This window comes from Marmota marmota, unplaced genomic scaffold, assembly GCF_001458135.2.
Source record: "Marmota marmota marmota unplaced genomic scaffold, marMar, whole genome shotgun sequence".
Taxonomy (NCBI): domain Eukaryota; kingdom Metazoa; phylum Chordata; class Mammalia; order Rodentia; family Sciuridae; genus Marmota; species Marmota marmota.
In genome coordinates this window covers 16,083,927-16,101,670 of record NW_025999880.1, presented here as the reverse complement: position 1 = coordinate 16,101,670, position 17,744 = coordinate 16,083,927, and the positions used below count along the sequence as shown (strand labels likewise).

The following is a 17,744-nucleotide window of genomic DNA, read 5'->3' as shown; positions in this document are numbered from 1 at the left end:
GCTCTACCACTGAGCTACAACTCCAGCCCTTTTATTTTATTTATTTATTTATATGTGGGGCTGAGGATTGAACCCAGGGCCTCACACATGCCAGGCAAGTGCTCTACCACTGAGCCACAACTCCAGCCCCTATTGTGGGATTTTAATAACATAACTACATTACAGAATTCTGAGCGGTAAGACTCAGCATTATCAATTTTAGGTATCAGAAGAGCTACCTTTTAAGGTGAACTATTTATGAGAAAGGAAACTAACATGAAGTTCCTGTTGAGGGCTAGGGTACTAATGAATGAATGAATGAATACTTTGTTTCATTCATTTCGCACTACATTCCTTCAATATAGGTGTTACCTCATTTAATAATTGAGGAGACTAAAGATCAGAGTGGTTTAGTGACTTGCCCAAGAAAATAAGTAGTTGTGATGGAATCAGTATTTTAAACCAGGTTGTTACCCAGGTTCTTGCCATTTTACCAAGTCAGATTACAGTTAGCTGATAGGGGGAATTTGGTCCCCACTTTAAAAAAAAAAAAAAAGTTGGTAATTATTCCCTGAAATATTCTTTTCTCTTATGGTGTTTTTTTGTTTTGTTTTTAAATATTTATTTTTTAGTTGTAGTTGGACACATACCTTTATATTATTTATTTTTACGTGGTGCCAAGGATCGAATCCAGGGCCTCACACATGCTAGGCAAGTGCTCTACCACTGAGCCACAACCCCAGCCCTCTTTTGGTGTTTTAAGTCTTTTACGTTTTATTTTTATTTTTATGCTTAAAACTGGCCTGATTATTTTAAACAAATCATACACACACACACATTTATTTATTTATTTTAGTTGTAGATGGACACAATACCTTCATTTTTATTATTTATTTTTATGTGGTGCTGAGGATTGAACCCAGTGCCTCACATTTGCCAGGCAAGTGCTCCACCTTTGAACTACAGCCCCAGCCCTTTAAAAAACCCCTTTGATCTAGAGTTATTTCACTGTAGTGTGTTATCAAATACTTAGTTGTACTCTTCTTCTGGGGCTCTCCTTGGCCTATTATAGTATCTGAAACAGAACCACCATACTTGGAGATACAGTTGTATAGTGTGGAGAGTCAAAGTTGGTTAATTCCAGTTTTTAAGATTCAAAGGGGGAAAGAAAGCAGTTGTGAACTAACCATCCTTTTTGGGGTGGTGTTGGAGAATGTGAAGTACAAGAGAGGGGTATGGAGAAAAAAGGTGCTTCTTTATATGAAGCTTCCTTCTTCTTAGAATGAAATTCTTTGTAATCAAGTTTTGGCCCTCCCATCCCCAGTGGTGGCAATCCAGGCATGCAGCTGGACATGAATTTTTTTTTTCTTTTTTTTTTTTTTTACTCTTATCATTTTAGGATTTGTTGAGAAAGAGATAAGAAAAGCTAACATCCCAATTATGGACACTGGCGAAAATCCAGAAGTGCCCTTTCCCCGGGACATGATTGACTTAGAGGTAAACAATTCTAAGAAAGCCAGATAAGTTTCTTTCTACTTAAATGCCAAAATTAATTTCCTGAGTTGGTAATTCTTGCTAACCTTGTGAGCATTGTCTATGGATTTTAAGTTTCCTGAAGATGGGATTGAAGTGAATTCTCTTTTTTATGGTATCAAATAGTATTTCAGACAGCATCATATGCTACTAATGAAATGTTCATTGGTTTCTTGAACACTTATTGGATTAATGGCAACTTGTCTTGTCGCTTATTAACCTCATAGACTAAATGAATTGCCACTGGGTTTTTTTTTGTAATATATTATCCATCTCAATTAACCAAGAAATTTACTGAGTGTACCATAGACTATATAGATAAAGAAAGACTTGTAAGCAAAAATTTGCAAAAAGAAAATGTAAGTCAGCATTTGCTTGATAAGTATAATACATCTTTTAAAAAAAATATTTATTTTTTAGTTGTAATTGGACACAATACCTTTATCTTATTTATTTTTATGTAGTGCTGAGGATCAAACCCAGGGCCTTGCACAATGCTAGGCAAGCGCTCTACCACTGAGCCACAATCCCAGTCCAGTATAATGTATCTTTGACCTATTGGTGTGGCAATAGTTCTTTGAGATAAATTCATTTAATGTCTTTTAGAGTAGTATATTAAACTTAGTTTGGGTTAATAGTTTTCATTTTTCCCTCTAGGCCAATTTTGAGAAGATTGAAAATGAACTAAAGGAAATCAACACAAACCAGGAAGCTCTGAAGAGAAACTTCCTGGAACTGACTGAATTAAAATTTATACTTCGAAAAACTCAGCAGTTTTTTGATGAGGTCAGACTATTGTTTCTTTTAGTATTTGAGAAGCTGATATTATATACCTGCACAAGTGGGCCATATTTTTATTCCAATAATTATTTTAATTTGCTAGTTTGGAAGCAATATCATTTTTGCATCCTGTTTTAGTTGAAGAAATGTCAGATTATGTTCCATTTTTCATGCAGTACACAGCCAACCATGATTTTGTATATTTTCATATTTTTGCAATTTTTCATCTTCAAGGTGGGGAAAGGAACTCTAAAATCATGTATACACATAATTGAAATTTGGTATTATATTTATATATCATAAGGTAAGTATATGCTTAAGATTTAACTTGAAGAAATAAATATTTGGTTACAGACAAAATGATAACAAAAGTTTAATCTCTAAATCTTTTGGCACAGGTTTTTAGTGCTTTAGGTAACATGTCACACTGACTTTTCAAATTTTTCATGTGATATATGAAAATATTGGTAGGATGCTTGTTTGGCTTTTCAAATAAATGCAATTTCATTATGAGGAAAAAAAAATAAGTTCCTGGGTTAAATATGTAGATGATAGGTCTGGGGTTGTAGCTCAGCAATAGAGAGAGCACCTGCTTAGCATGTTTGAGGCACTGGGTTCGATCCTCCACACCACATAAAAATAAGTAAATAAAGGTATTGTGTCCAACTACAACTAAAAAAAAATTTAAAAAAAAATATGTAAATGACTAAATTGTCAGATGACAGCTTGACAAGGGGACTCCCATGAAAGGACTTGAAGTCAGGCTTGTAGAAAGTTTCCTTCTTCAATTAAACCTAGGGAGGAGTCTTAGTTGCTCTCAACCTGAATATGTTTTTTTTTGATAGACTAAAATATTGGTAACTCTCTTTTTGACAAGTGTCTTTGCCATAAGATTATTAGATGTTGATGGACCTTTATTTTATTCATTTATTTATATGCAGTGCTGAGAATTGAACCCAGGGCCTCACACATGCTAGGCAAGTGCTCTTACCACTGAGCCACAACTCCAGCTCCTCAGCTTTACTTTAAATTTTTTTTTTTTCAGGGGATTGAACACAGGAGTTTTGTAATACTAAGTTACATCCTCAACCATTTTTATTTTTAATATTCAGACAGGGTCTCTTAAATTGCCAAGGCTGGCCTCAAACTTGGATCCTCATGCCCCAGACTCTTGAGTAGCTGGGATTATAGGTGTGCACCAAAGTGCTCAGCTTTATTTTTAATTTCTGTCTTTTGAGAAGGGACAATTCTCTGTAGTTCTCTAGATTGAAGCAAGGGTTCTCCAACCAGCAGTAATAGCCTTACCTGGTATTTTGCCAGAAATACACTGTAATCCCAGCAACGCAGGTGGCTAAGGCAGGACAATTGCAGATTCAAGACCAACCTCAGCAATTTAGCAAGGCTCTGTCTCAAAAAATAAAATGGGCTGGGAAGATGTAGCTTATGGTAAAGTACTTCTGGTTAAATCCCAGTACAAAAGAAAGAAAGAAAACAAAAACATAAATGATCAGTCAAACCCAGACCTGTAGAGTTAAAAACCTTGGGGTGGGGCCTAGCCATCCTTTTTAATAAGGTGATTCTGAAGCATACTAGTTTGAAAACCATTAGTCTAGAGCAAATATGCCAAGGATGTGATACATTCCTCAGTAACCAAGGATTTGACTCAGAGAAGCTATTCTAATTGAAAAGATCTGTGGAGGCAAAGAATGGTGGAAAAGCTCATGTGAATTTAATTGCCTGGTCCTTCAAGAATCAGAATCTGGCTATATATCAATAGAGGTTTTGTGAGAATTTTCAGTCTGCTCACCATGTTGAGAATTTTGAGACTCGTGTAATGTCTTCCCCTAGTGTCCCCAATATCATTGCATTAGAGGGTGTGGGACTGTGTGATTTACTCTTTTCAAGTGTTTAAGATCTTTTGCAACAGGCATGTGTATTAATGAACAAATTATGTGGAATTCCAGTATGCTCACCACCTAAACATTATTATATTCTTATTCATTAAATCTCTGAGCCTATAATGAGCACTTAATTAATCTTTGTGAAGTATAATTAGTCATTTTATGAAACATCCCTGAGCTAGTGCTCACTATGCTCACAGATGGGTGCTTTTCTAAACTTGTCCAAGTGGCTGTCCACAAATCCAGTGTATATCTGGCCTCGTGGTCAAACCTCAACTACCTTTAGCATCATTTTGAGCTTATTTCTTTTACCTTCAGGTTATTTACCCCTTCTTGTAGGACCTTTACTTCACTTTTGGGATATTGTTGTGATATATGAAAATATCTTTCATGATATCCAGAGTTTAAGGATTGAAGGAAGCTTCTTATTCTGTTGTTTTTTTTTTTTTAGTTTTTTAATTTTTTGTGTTGCTGAGGATTGAACCCAGGGGCTTGTGCATGTGAGGCAAGCACTCTACCAACTGAGCTATATCCCCAGCTCATTCTGGTTCATTTTGAGAGAAATTCTGAATAAAAACTCACAACTGGACAAATGAGCTCCCTTAAGGGAAGTAGTTATTTAAACTATTAATTTTTTTTCACTACTGGGAATTGAACCCAGGGCCTCACACATTCTAGACAAGCACTGTAGCACTGAGTTACATCCCCAGCCTTTTTTCTTTTTTTTAATTTAACTTAATTATTTATTTTTGGGGGCCAGGAATTGAACCCAAGGGTGCTTAACCACTGTGTCACATCCTCAGCCCTTTTTATTTTTTAATTTTGAGACAGGGTCTCACAAAGTTGCTGAGGCTGGCTTGAACTTGTGATCCTCCTGCCCTAGCCTTTGGAATAGCTGAGATTACAAATGTGTGTCATACCTGGCTAAATGACTCATTTTTTAAAGAAATAAAAATAAACCAAGAGAACCACTAGGAAAGATGACACACAATTTAAAAATTCTAAGTTAGGGGTTTAGGAATTTATTTTGTGCTTACTAAATCTGAACGTTAAATGCCCATCCTGAGAAAGCAGATTTATTGACCCTCATGACCTTCTTGACCTTTCCTTTCCATGGTGAGTTTGTTTCTCTTTCCTGTATATACAAAATTCTTTCCCTCCCATCTCTGAAAGTACTTTGAGCCCAAGGCCTTGGCCATGAGAGCTTCTCCCCCACCTTTGCCATCGGTTCCCCTTTCATTCCGAGCACCCTCGAAGCAATGCAGGAAGGCTTTTGGCAAAAATCTGCCTTTTCTCTCCCAGTGCACCGTCAGCACCTTGCCCATTCTTGCTACTATTTTGCAGCCTCAGTCAGATCCCTTTCCATAGACTTTGCCCTGCTGCTGCCAGGCCTCACATGGTGTTACATCTGTGCATGCAAGTGCACATTAAATAATGCAAAAGGTGAGCAAACTTGGGATCCTCAAATATTGAAAACTGAGATTTCATGAGATTTTCTTCCGTGCCTGAAATTGCAGTGTTTGCAAATGGCCTAAAACACTACTAATTATATACTCCTCTTCTTTTTTATAATTTGGTGAATGTGGAATTAATAATTTACCATATTGAGTTAGCAGAAAATGGCTAAATCAGAGTGATTCTTTTCATATTTAGACATATGGGTTATAATTGGCAAGGTGTTTAGAAAGGAAAAGTAAATATATATTGAATAGTCTTATTATTTAAGTTGATTACAAATTCAACTTAGCCATTTCTTATCCAGAGCATTTAAAATGACTTGTTAATGATTATCCTTTTCTCAGTCTTCTTGCTTATGAAGAGCTGTAAGAGCTGGAGAGATTTCTCTGCATCTTTTACCATAAGCACCATAACATATGAGAACGTAAAGAAGACTGGAAAAGTAATGGTTAATGGCATGCAGATCCCCGTCTTCCTTTCCTTCTGAGTTTTCCATCCATCTGCTTTCTTTATTTTCCTTAACCATCTGCCATCTCCTTTGGGGCTTGGGTGAATACCTTAAGTGATGAAATGTAATTTCTTTCTTAATGTAGATGGAAGGTAAAGGTGTTTGCTCTTAGTAATTGATGTAGCTTGCCTGGATGTGCTGCTTATGCATAAATGCTATAGAAACAGAACTAAAGTTTCTTCTGCTACTTGTTTTAAGACATGGTTTTCAGCATTCTAAATGGGGAAAGAGTTACTCAGTAGAACATAGCAAATAATTTAGAGAAACATTGGTAATATTATTATTGTCATTAGGTTCTCTATGATTTAAGTTTTGGATGCCTAACAACATGCTTTCAGATATTATTTAAAATGCCCTTAGTTAGTGGTCTCATTATCCTAGTTTCCCATCAGGCATAATTTTATTTATGAATTTTAAACTTTCTGAGACTCGGTATTCTTAAATATGAAGTAGTGAAATTAGTGTTTAGAATATTGAAGTTTCTGCTTAATTTTAATTCTGTTGTTTTTATTCTTGGAGCCTCAGATATAGTCTTTGGAGTAGTCTGGCTGCTAAATGCTATTTGCTGTTCCGTCATTTGTCTTTAGGGTTACATGTGTTTTACTGTGTCTGATGTTTAGGGTTTACTTAAACCAGGTCCTGTGAACCACACAGGCACATAGGAGGGAGTCTTGTGAGTTGCAGTCTGTTTCACTGTTTTTTGCCAAAGGATAGACCAAGAGCAAGTTGAAATGTTGTCATCTGATCCTTTAAAAAAGCTGTAGTCAGCCTATTTGGAATAGAAACAAAAGAATCCCCTCTACTTCCTTGTGATGGAACCAGTTGTTCCTACTATCTCATCTTAGTTTCTAATCTCTGGTGTCCACCTTTTTTTTTTTTCCTTCTTCTTTTTTTTTTTTTCTTTTTTGTGGATTAGCCTTGATCCTTACTTCCCAAAACAGTTGCTTTCACTTTTTCAGACTTTTAGTCTTATCTGGTTTATACTTAGTATTCCTCCCTCCTTGTTGTATTTGTGGTCATATGACTTTATCAAGTGATAAAGTGGCATATGACATTTTTTGATAATGTTGAAGGATTAGAGTCAAATTGAAATTTGGAATTAAAATCATAGAGAAAAATTTTCCTTTTTGTTTTGTTTTGCTTTTGAAAGATTGTTCTGGCTACTTCTAGTCCTTTGGTCAAGCAATATGGAAGTTAAAGTTGGGGAGATTAAGCAGTGGAGAAGTTGATTGGACTTTATTTTTGAGGGCAGCTTCTCCTTTCTGATGGGAGTAAAGGGGCTGTCAGGATGAGGTGGATAGAGAGGTAAGGAGATAGAGACCTCCGTGTGGGAAGATCCTTCTCCTCTTTCATTGCATTGTATAAACTGTCATGGTGGAACTCATTTTAAATCTAACCAATTAAACCAGCCCAGGAGCTCTAGATTAGGTTATTACCTGTTACTTTTTCTGCACTTTACTTTTTTATTTTTTTAATGGTACTGGTGATTGAACCCAGGGTTGCTCTACCACTGAGCTGCATCCCCACCCCTTTTTATTTTTGAAACATGGTCTTGCTGAGTTGCCAAAGCTAGGCTGGAACTTGTGATCCTTCTGCCTCAGCCTCCTGAGTAGTTGGGTTTACAGGTGTGTGCCATCATTTCACTTGATTCTTGAGTTATGTTCTCCAAGAATCATTCCACTGTAAAGCCTATATGAACCTTAAAAATATTGCTGGATTCCTAGTCAGAAAACAGGACCTTGAAATATGCAATGAAGGCACAGGCCTGCCCGGGTTTAAGTCCCATACTTTGGGGCATTCCACACGTGGCTGTGCTGAAAGTTTTCATATTCTGAATTTCTAAGAGTCTGGAAAGCTTAGACGTCTTGGAGATGCTCCTTCTTTCTTTCTCCAGATCGCACGATATTCAAGACAGTGACAGTACCTTGTTTCTCACTTGGAAAGAGACTCTTCACCTTCCACTTTGTCACATGGAGCAAATTCTAATTTGTAGCTGCCTAGAAATTAAATATTTAATAGTGTGTGCCACACTTTTGTTCAAAAAGGAGAGAGATCTCAGCTTTTTGTCTACATGTAAAGCTATTTCCTGGCACTTTCGTGGTTCATTCAGGGAAACATCAGAGAGAAAATGGTTTCCACCAAGTAACAGATTTATATGTGTCACCATCACTTAATGTTTTTCTTTTATTCCTTATTTCTGAAACCATTTGCCCGGATGCTTTCCTGGGGCAATTATGCTTTCTTTACCTCATGTTTATTTTCTTCCCTTGTTCTCTGTCTCTTTTTTTTTTTTTTTTTTTTGGGGGTGTGTCTTATCTTTGGTGTCCCTTCTCCCATCTTTATTTTCTAAAAGTCTCCTGGTTCCTCTTCCCTGCATGCCACTAACTATTTTCATTAGATATTAATTGATTTGTGAATTCAGGCTGAATTGCATCATCAGCAGATGGCGGATCCAGACCTGTTGGAAGAGTCTTCGTCCCTGTTGGAGCCAAGTGAGATGGGAAGAGGCACGCCTTTAAGACTTGGGTAAGTACCACTTCAGCCTTACTCTCTCAGTGGGATCATGTTCATCTTTGCTGTTCAAAAGAGCAGTGAGGCTGGGGATTCATTTGCTACAAGGGTGTGTTCTCTCCTGATCCTGTTCAGAGGTGTTTCTGAGTGTTTTTGGATTCAGTTCCTGAGTTGTCTGTCAAACCTCTTCTGGTGCTGGAAGTAGTCAGGAATAAGACTCTGGCAGCCCATTTGACATGACAAAAGATAGTCTCCTGTGTTAAACCTTTGCCTTTCTCCCACTTTCCTTCTTTGTCTTAAAACCTTCAATCCCTTGACATGAAACAGAATTCCTAATCTGTTTTTTTTTTTTTTTTCTGCCCACAGATTTGTGGCTGGTGTGATTAACCGAGAGCGTATCCCTACTTTTGAACGCATGCTTTGGCGAGTATGCCGAGGGAATGTGTTCCTGAGACAGGCTGAAATCGAGAACCCCCTGGAGGATCCTGTGACTGTAAGACAAGGAAATTGCATCCTGTGGAATAGGTCTTGTAAAGGGCACCCAGAGCCGTAGTATAACATTGTGTCTGTCAACTGAATCCCACCTTTCCACAGAGCATCCCTTATGTTTACCCCTGCTTTGATCTGAGAACTTGAAGGACTGCTCCTTTCCTCTGATGTAACTCTCACCATGTGTGTATCTGATATACACATGACATACACATTATTTTCAACCTTTACCCACATAGGTATTATTTTGATTGGAAATATGCTTTTTTCCAATCACTTTAAACTTTAGTTTTACATATTTCCTGTTACTGGTCTGGGACTGAAAGAAAATTTGCCTTATATTAAAATTAAAGCAAGTCATCTGGTTACAAATTTGGTCATATTTATGCATAAATATGATCTTTGTAAATCTTATGAAATTTTATTTGGTACGATTTTATTATTGTTTGTTAGGAAAATCAGAAACTTAGTTCAAAAATATTTATTATAGCTGGGCGCGCATGTCTGTAATCCCAGCGACTCGGGTAGGCTGAGGCAGGAGGATTGCAAGTTCAAAGCCAGCCTCTGCAATGTCGAGGCAATAAACAATTCAATGAGACCCTGCCTCTAAATAAAATTCAAAAAAGGACTGGGGATGTGGCCCAGTGGTTGAGTGCCCCTGAGTTCAGTCCCCAGTACCGAAAAAAAATATATACATATACATATATATGTATATGTGTGTGTGTGTGTATATATATATATATACACACACACACACACATACATATACACACACATACATACTTACATTATATATATATAATGGCCTGGCATGGTGGCACACACTTGTAATCCCAGCAGCTAGGGAGGCTGAGGCAGGAGGATTGCAAGTTCAAAGCCAATCTCAGCAACTTAGTGAGGTTCTAAGCAATTTAGGGAGACCTGTCTCTAAAAAAATTACACACACACACATATACATATGTGTAAATATCTATATAGTATAAGGTAGGATGATCTTCCCCATCTAGTGCTTTGGAAAGTAGGAACAGCCTAACATCTTGGCATTTTGATATACGGGACAGAGTTCATAACCTAAATCTATATGAGCACATGGGTCCTGATTTCAGGGATTACAAGCAAAGGCTAAATTTATTGCAAAAATTTTATTTCATTTTATTCAGAAGTCTAGAGTTGGTTTTTCTGTTCTAGATTATCTTAGGAATTTCTTAAATTAGTATTCTTTATTCTAAGAAGAGAGACTGAATTGTGAATCTTCTCAGATTGGGTTGATGGTACAGCTATATTGTGACTTTTATCCTCCATACTAAGTAGGAATGTGGTGATATTTAAAGTGAATCACTTTACCTTGGGGTAAGGTTTGAGTCTTACTAAAGACTCTTGTGGAAACATTATAGTCTGCAGTCATAACTGATATGGAATTGTTCTCTGCAGTATTCAGTCAAGTTTCCTCTTGGCAATAGAAAGATTATATTATCAAGAAATTCAGGAAAGGGGAGGGCTAATATGTATAATAGAGCAGCTGCACAAAGAATTGACCCCAGTGTAGCCTGGAGAATAAGACTTTTTTTCTTCTACAATGCTAGGAATTGAACCCAAGGCCTCACGCATGCTAAGGAAGTGTACCACTGAGCTATATCCCCAACCCTGAATTTAAGGCTCTTGAGCCTAACTTTCTTTGGTTTTTCTTTTATCCTTCTAAAGTTTTGTTATTGTAAAAGCAGTACATACGCTGAGTATGAGAAACTAGAGCCAACTAGACAGTCCTGTATACTTTATTTTTTCTAATCTTTCCTTCTAGTCCTTGCATCATATTCTAGGTGTAAACTTGGTATTTGGAATTGATTGCTTATCTCCCTTTCCCACTAGGTATAAATTAACATGAATCAATCATGAGATTCTTCATCAACATTCTCCCCGTGACTCAGTTCCTTATAGTTATTCAGCTCCCTTTCCAAGCCCCAGAACAGATAAGCCCCCAAACACCTCTGGCTTCCTTCTCTTTCCTTCCCTCTATACTTTTGTCATTCAGGCCATATAAGATTTAAAGTTGCATTGGAAAATAAACTAAGTTGTACTAAGAGAAATATCACCTTAGCTTTTCTATCAAGTTTCTGGTTATGTTTAAAAACAAATAAAGAAGATTTTTGTGAATTAATAGATTATAAGACAGCTATTCTCTTAATGAAGCTTAAGAAAGGAGTGAGGGTATTGGTTAAAATACAGGCTGACCACATCCTTAAAGGATTCCTATTGTTCCTTTATTTATTTATTTATTTTTTAAAGAGAGAGACAGAGAGAGAGAGAGAGACAGAGAATTTTAATATTTATTCTTTTAGTTATCGGCGGACACAGCATCTTTGTATGTGGTGCTGAGGATCGAACCCGGACCGCACGCATGCCAGGCGAGCGCGCTACCGCTTGAGCCACATCCCCAGTCCCCTATTGTTCCTTTATCATATAGAAAGTTACTGTTTAAAATATTTTCATCTAGATTTAGAGGTCTGAACTCTTGGCTTTTGCTTCTGGAGCTTAGGGTGACTACGTGCACAAGTCTGTGTTTATCATTTTCTTCCAAGGCGATCAGCTGAAAAACAGAGTCAAGAAAATCTGTGAAGGGTAAGAAATACTTGCCTCCACCCAAGATGGCACAGCTGTGTTACTTAACTGTTGAGTCTTAATATTCGAAGTAGTGAAGTGCGGATTGTATTTTAAACCATTAGGAGTACTCCAAACTGGGAGAGGTGGTTCATGCCTGTAATCCTACCTGCTCAGGAAGCTGAGGTGGGAGGATCACAAATTTGAGGCCAGCCTTAGTAGTTTAGTAATACTTGTCTCAAAATAAAAAGAGCTGATCAGTTGTGGGCTGGGGATATAGCTCAGTTGGTAGAGAGTTTGCCTTGCATGCACAAGGCCTGGGGGTCAATCCCCAGCACCACACACACAAAAAAAGAGCTGATAATTGTATAGCTATGTGCAAGACCCTGGGTTTAATCCCTAGAACTGCCAAAAAAAAAAAAAAAAAAAGCTTAAATTTATTGAAGTACCACCAAAACCACAATTTGAGCTGGGTACAGTGGTACATGCCTGTGATCCCAGCAGTTTGGGAGGCTGAGGCCACAGGATCGCAAGCTGGGGACTAGCCGTAGCAACTTAGCAAAGATCCTGTCTCAAAATAAATAGGGCTGGGGATACAGCTTAGTGATAAAATATCTCTGGGTTCAATCCCCAGTACTTAACAAAACCGCACAATTTCCTTGGGTGTATGGCTCAGTGGTAGAATGTAGAGTGCAAGCACAAGGCCTTGGGTTTAATCCCCAGCACCACAAAACAAAAACCAGTTTTCTTTTTTGAGGGGACAGTGGATCTACAAACCTCTATAGTACTACAGACACTTGTGCCCTTAGGTTTTCTAAAATTTTGCCTTATAAGCAGAATTTTTTTCCATTCCATTTTTCTCCAATAATTTACAATATAGTATTTAATTTTTTTTTTAAGTCTCAGGGAAATTTCATAGCTGCAGAGAATGTCAAAATAATTCATATGTTGCTGGGTATGGTGGTACACACCTATAATCCCAGCTACATGAGGCTAAGGCAGGAGGATCACGTTTGAGGCCAGACTGGGAAATTTAGCAAGACCCAGTCTCAAAGAAAGGGGGAAAAAAAGGGCCAGGGATGTGCCAAAATGATAGGGTACCCCTGGGTTGAATCCCCTGTACCTGCCCCATCCTCACCACACACAGAGTTCAAATGATATTGTTCTACCTACTGGCCACTTAATAGAAATTATTAGTGTTGGTTAACTCATCAGTCTGCTTTAATCCTGTGTTGAGCCTACTAGTAATTTAGGATTACTTTCTGAGATTATTTAAACTGAATATGTTTAGAAATTTGGTGTTTCTAAGGCTGTGTCTGTACATTCCAGATTCCGTGCCTCACTCTATCCCTGTCCTGAGACGCCACAGGAAAGGAAAGAAATGGCTTCTGGAGTCAATACCAGGATTGACGATCTCCAAATGGTACACAGAGGGTCAGAGGGAATTTGTTCATATGAATTAACTTCAGTAGAGGACCATTCTCTTTCTTCAAAACTGACAGTTTATTAGATACCTATAGCAGTTCTGGATACCAAAAAAAGAAATGTCTTTGGGTACTAATCCCTTTGGGGGCTGGGAAAAGTCTCTGGGAATGACTGTTAAAAATAGCATTAGTCATCTGCAAACAAGACAGGAATGCTGTACATCTGGAATCCTTATTACTTATTCAATTCCTTTCTCCCTCATGAGTCTGAGATTTTTTTTTTGTAATAAAAAGTATGCTTACTTAAGAAAAAAAAACAAAAACATGCAATGCTCCAGAAGTACACATAAAGCCAGTTTTGCCCTCACTCTCTACTCCCTTGGCAGCTACTCTGAACAGCATGGCTATCCTCTGGTCAACTTTAATCTAATTACACAGTCCATCCATCTAAAGACCCCTAGTGTGCCTCTTGAACCAAGAAGTGATTGAGTTAGATTTTTACCAAATCACAGTGTGGGTGGTTTATGGACATCACGGTCACTACAGTGCTCCAAGGGAGCAGTTTATGTATAGTAGTTTATAGAAGGAAAGAGCAAGCACTGGGGCTTCCCTCTTGAAAGAAGAAATGTGATGATTGCTTCCTTTGACTTGTGTCTCATCCCAAAGGCAGTTCCTTTTAGCAATGACAAAATTATCAAAGATATATAATAATTCCCTTTCTGATCTTCCCCTTCAACCCCATTTTATATGACCCACCATCTTGACAGTAACTTAGCATTAATGAGCTCTTTTGAGATAAACTTGTCTGTTCAACTAGAGGAACAGTGTTTTTAGAACTGCTGGTTGATGATAGTGTTAACACATTCTGGGGCTTTTTTTTTTTTTTATCTCTTTCAAGGTTTATAGGTAAATTAAGAGCATGTACAGTAGTTATTATAAATTACTAGAATTTTTTTTTTTTTTTTGTACCAGGGATTGAACTCAGGGGCACTTGGCCACTGAGCCACATCCCAGCCCCATTTAGAGACAAAATTTATTTAGAGACAAATTTATTTAGAGACAAAAAAAATTTATTTAGAGACAAAATCTCACTGAGTTGCTTAGCACCTTGCTTTTGCTGAGGCTGGCTTTGCTTTGAACTTGCCAATCCTCCTGTCTCAGCCTCCCCAGCTGCTGGGATTACAGGTATGAGCCACTGTTCCCTTCCCTAAATTATTAGAATTTGACTTTTTTTTTCCCCCCATACTGGGGGTTAAACCCAGGGCTTTGAAAAATGCCAGACAAATTTTCTACAACTTAGCTACATTTCTAGCCCTAAAATTTGATTTTTAAAAAATTTAGTTGTAGCCAGGTATGGTGGCACATTCCTGAAATCCCAATAACTTGGAAGGCTGAGGCAAAAGGATTATAAATTCAAAGCCAGCCTCAGCAACTTAGTGAGACCCTGTCTCTAAATAAAAAATAAAAAGGGATGGGGATGTGGCTCAGTGATGAAGAGCTCCTATGTTTAATGCTCTATACCCCTGCCCCCTCAAAAAAACATCCAGCTGTAGGAACTGAAACCTTGGAAAGAAATTGAACACCAAGGAGTAGGATGGGGAAAAAAAAGTCAATAGAACATTGGTTGTAAGTTTATTTGGTATCCTTTCAGAAGTTTGAGTAGTATTTGTGAAATAGTCAACAACAAGGAAAGATAGTGACTATCCTAAAGTGACATAAGTTTCCTGAGCATATGTGGTTGTTCTTTTTTTTTTTTGAAACCTCTCTGTGGAAGTCACCTTCCTCTGTGCAAGATAGTTTTTCAAGGAATAGTTGCTGCTTTGTTCTGAATTAATTCGAAGAACCTTAACATGGTTTGTATGGTGCTATTCCCTCTTCAAAGAAATGTGGAGACTTAACATGGATTCTCATACAGAAGTGTGGAGAGTGGATTGTTTACTCAGTTCCTTCTAGTAGGAGCAGTGGGCTTAGACTCTCTCCTGCTACTGAAATCTTAAATATTTGAAGGCAATGGAATTTAAAATGTCCCTGCATTTTCCTCTGAGAGAAATCTACTAGTTTCTAAAGGATCAACACAGAAACTATTTTCCTCCCAGAATCCTTTCTAAAAGATAAATAAAGCCTCTTGGCCCCTTGATGGCAGTGGCCCCTCAATGGCAGTGGTATATGGCAGCCCAAACCCATCTGGGGACTGTGGGTGCTCCTGATGTTACAGTGCCTCCTGGCTAACATTTCCAACATAGGCACGTGGTCTGCACTGCCTCTTTCCCATGTTCCCTGATGCTGTTGCATGTGCAGGGCAGTCTGCAGCTTGCTGTTGTTAAATGTCTGGTTTTTAATTTGTAAACTCCTGTACCTGTGCTGCCCACTTTGAGTTCAGGCTTTATGTGGAAAGTCACTGTTCTTTAACATGCAAAAATGAGTCAAGGCCAGAGACCTGTGTTTATTATGCCCTGGACAGGTGGTAAGATTGAATATTGAGAGAAAAGCTATCCGACATTTCCTCAGGTATTTCTTCAGCTTTATGCTAAGTGAAAATGAATATTAGTAACTACAACTGATATTTTTTATAATTTGATTACCTCTCCCCCTACCCTTCCCCCACCAAAAAAATTAGTTAGAGGAAGAATAAAATAGTTCCTGGAAACCTATTTATGGAGACTGTGCTTCTTTGCCATTCATATCCTGAGATCTAAGGCTGGTGTATGAAGGATCCCTCTTCTGTTTCTGTCTCTGCTAAAAGGTTCTGAATCAAACAGAGGATCATCGGCAGAGGGTTCTGCAGGCAGCTGCTAAGAATATCCGGGTCTGGTTCATCAAAGTGCGGAAGATGAAGGCCATCTACCATACCCTAAACCTGTGCAACATAGATGTGACCCAGAAGTGCCTGATTGCAGAGGTCTGGTGCCCAGTCACTGACCTCGATTCCATCCAGTTTGCACTTAGAAGGGGCACGGTGAGTTCCCAAAGCTAGCATGAAGCTTGCACCCAGGAAGAGAGGGTAGTAACACTAACTGATTTAATTTTTATGGCATTTTAACTTTCAGAGTTCTTTAACATATTCTTTTTGGATCCTGACAATACATGTTATATGTAGCCTAGAATACTATTGTCTTACAAATGTGGAAATTGCAGGTCAGTAAGTAAAGTGAAGTGAGAAAGCCAGCAAAGAAGGGAGTAGTGGTTAGTGAGCAGGAGGGGACTGCTAAGGAAAAGAAATTTGTACTGGAGAGAAGAGGAAGAGTTTCAGTGTTGGGCCTGCACATGGCAGAGAGGGCCTTTGCATCTGCTGATGAGCCAGGCACCTTGAAGGAGCCTGCTGGGCCAGACTGCAGGGGTAAGGGAGGGAGGAGAAGGTAGTGGACGAGAGGCAGAATGCATTGCTTTCTTCAGAGAAGGAGGAGAAAACAGCAGTATTCATAGAAAGGCGGATGTGAAGGAGGTTCCGTGTTTTCATTGGTTACACATTTTAGAGTTTATTTATGTTCATCTATGTTGCCCATGCCAGTCTCAACTTCTGTGTTCAAGTGTTCCACCTGCCTCAGCTTACCAAATGCTGAGACTACAGATACATGCCATTGTATTCTGCTTAAAGTTAAAATTTTTTTTCACAAGAAGGATATACATCCCCATACTTAGTTGAACTTTAATTATAAATTTACACTTAGTTCTGTTTCTCCAAGGATTGGGAAAAATAGCCTATAGTCTTATTTATTCATTAGTTTTATTGATATATAATTTACACAAGAGATAATACATAGATTTTATGCGTACAACTTGAGTTTTGATATATATATACACACACCCATATAGCCACCACAAGTAGGCGTATAATCTAATTTTGATTCCTGTGCTGATGTTTCCCAGGAACACAGTGGTTCCACTGTGCCCTCCATTCTGAACAGGATGCAGACAAACCAGACTCCTCCAACCTACAACAAAACCAACAAGTTCACATACGGCTTTCAAAACATAGTAGATGCTTATGGAATTGGGACTTACCGAGAGATAAACCCAGGTAAAATGTCTGAAAGGTAAAATGTCTGAATCATTTTCCTCTAGAAGTTTTTGTCTGTTTGAGTCTTTTAACACTTCACTTTAAACACTTTTGAACAACTGGCTTAAAACTAAAGATGCTGTTAAGACCTCAGCTCGTGTGTAATACCTGTGAAGGGGTACCCATTTAACATAAGCAGTTTGTGCTGATAATGGTCAATAACTGCTATATTTTCTTTTTCTAACCTTGGAAAAGGGAAGACAGAAGGAAGCCATTTTAAATATAAGACATCTTTTATCATCTCATGGATCTTTTTTATTGTTGTTTTTTTTTTGTTGTTATTTTGGTACAAGGGATTGAACCCAGGGGCACTTAACCAATGAGCCACATCCCCAGCCCTTTTTATTTTGAGACAGGATCTCAGTTCCCTAGGACCTTGCTAAGGCTGGCTTTGAACTTGTGATCCTCCTGCCTCGATGAGATTACAGGAATGCATCAATGTGCCCAGCCAGGTGGTACTTCTTTAAGAGCTTATTGGATTGAATTTTTTTTTTTTTTTTTTTTTTTTT

General features: G+C 38.1%; 1 protein-coding gene across 9 annotated transcripts in view; it reads left to right on the top strand.

Annotated features, from left to right (window-relative positions):
* Atp6v0a1 (ATPase H+ transporting V0 subunit a1) overlaps positions 1-17,744 on the top strand; it is a 58,300-nt gene that overhangs the window by 11,736 nt on the left and 28,820 nt on the right. For 4 of the 9 annotated variants that reach the window (XM_015495678.2, XM_048791105.1, XM_048791089.1 and 1 more), the window contains exons 4-11: positions 1,379-1,476; positions 2,170-2,298; positions 8,582-8,685; positions 9,037-9,163; positions 11,693-11,775; positions 13,084-13,177; positions 15,922-16,134; positions 17,046-17,196. In XM_015495678.2, the coding sequence (XP_015351164.1) occupies positions 1,379-1,476; positions 2,170-2,298; positions 8,582-8,685; positions 9,037-9,163; positions 11,693-11,775; positions 13,084-13,177; positions 15,922-16,134; positions 17,046-17,196 (999 nt within the window). Of the gene's footprint in view, positions 1-1,378; positions 1,477-2,169; positions 2,299-5,611; positions 5,637-8,581; positions 8,686-9,036; positions 9,164-11,692; positions 11,776-13,083; positions 13,178-15,921; positions 16,135-17,045; positions 17,197-17,744 lie in introns of those variants that run through there. The other 5 variants (XM_015495679.2, XM_048791118.1, XM_048791098.1 and 2 more) reach the window with 3 other exon arrangements.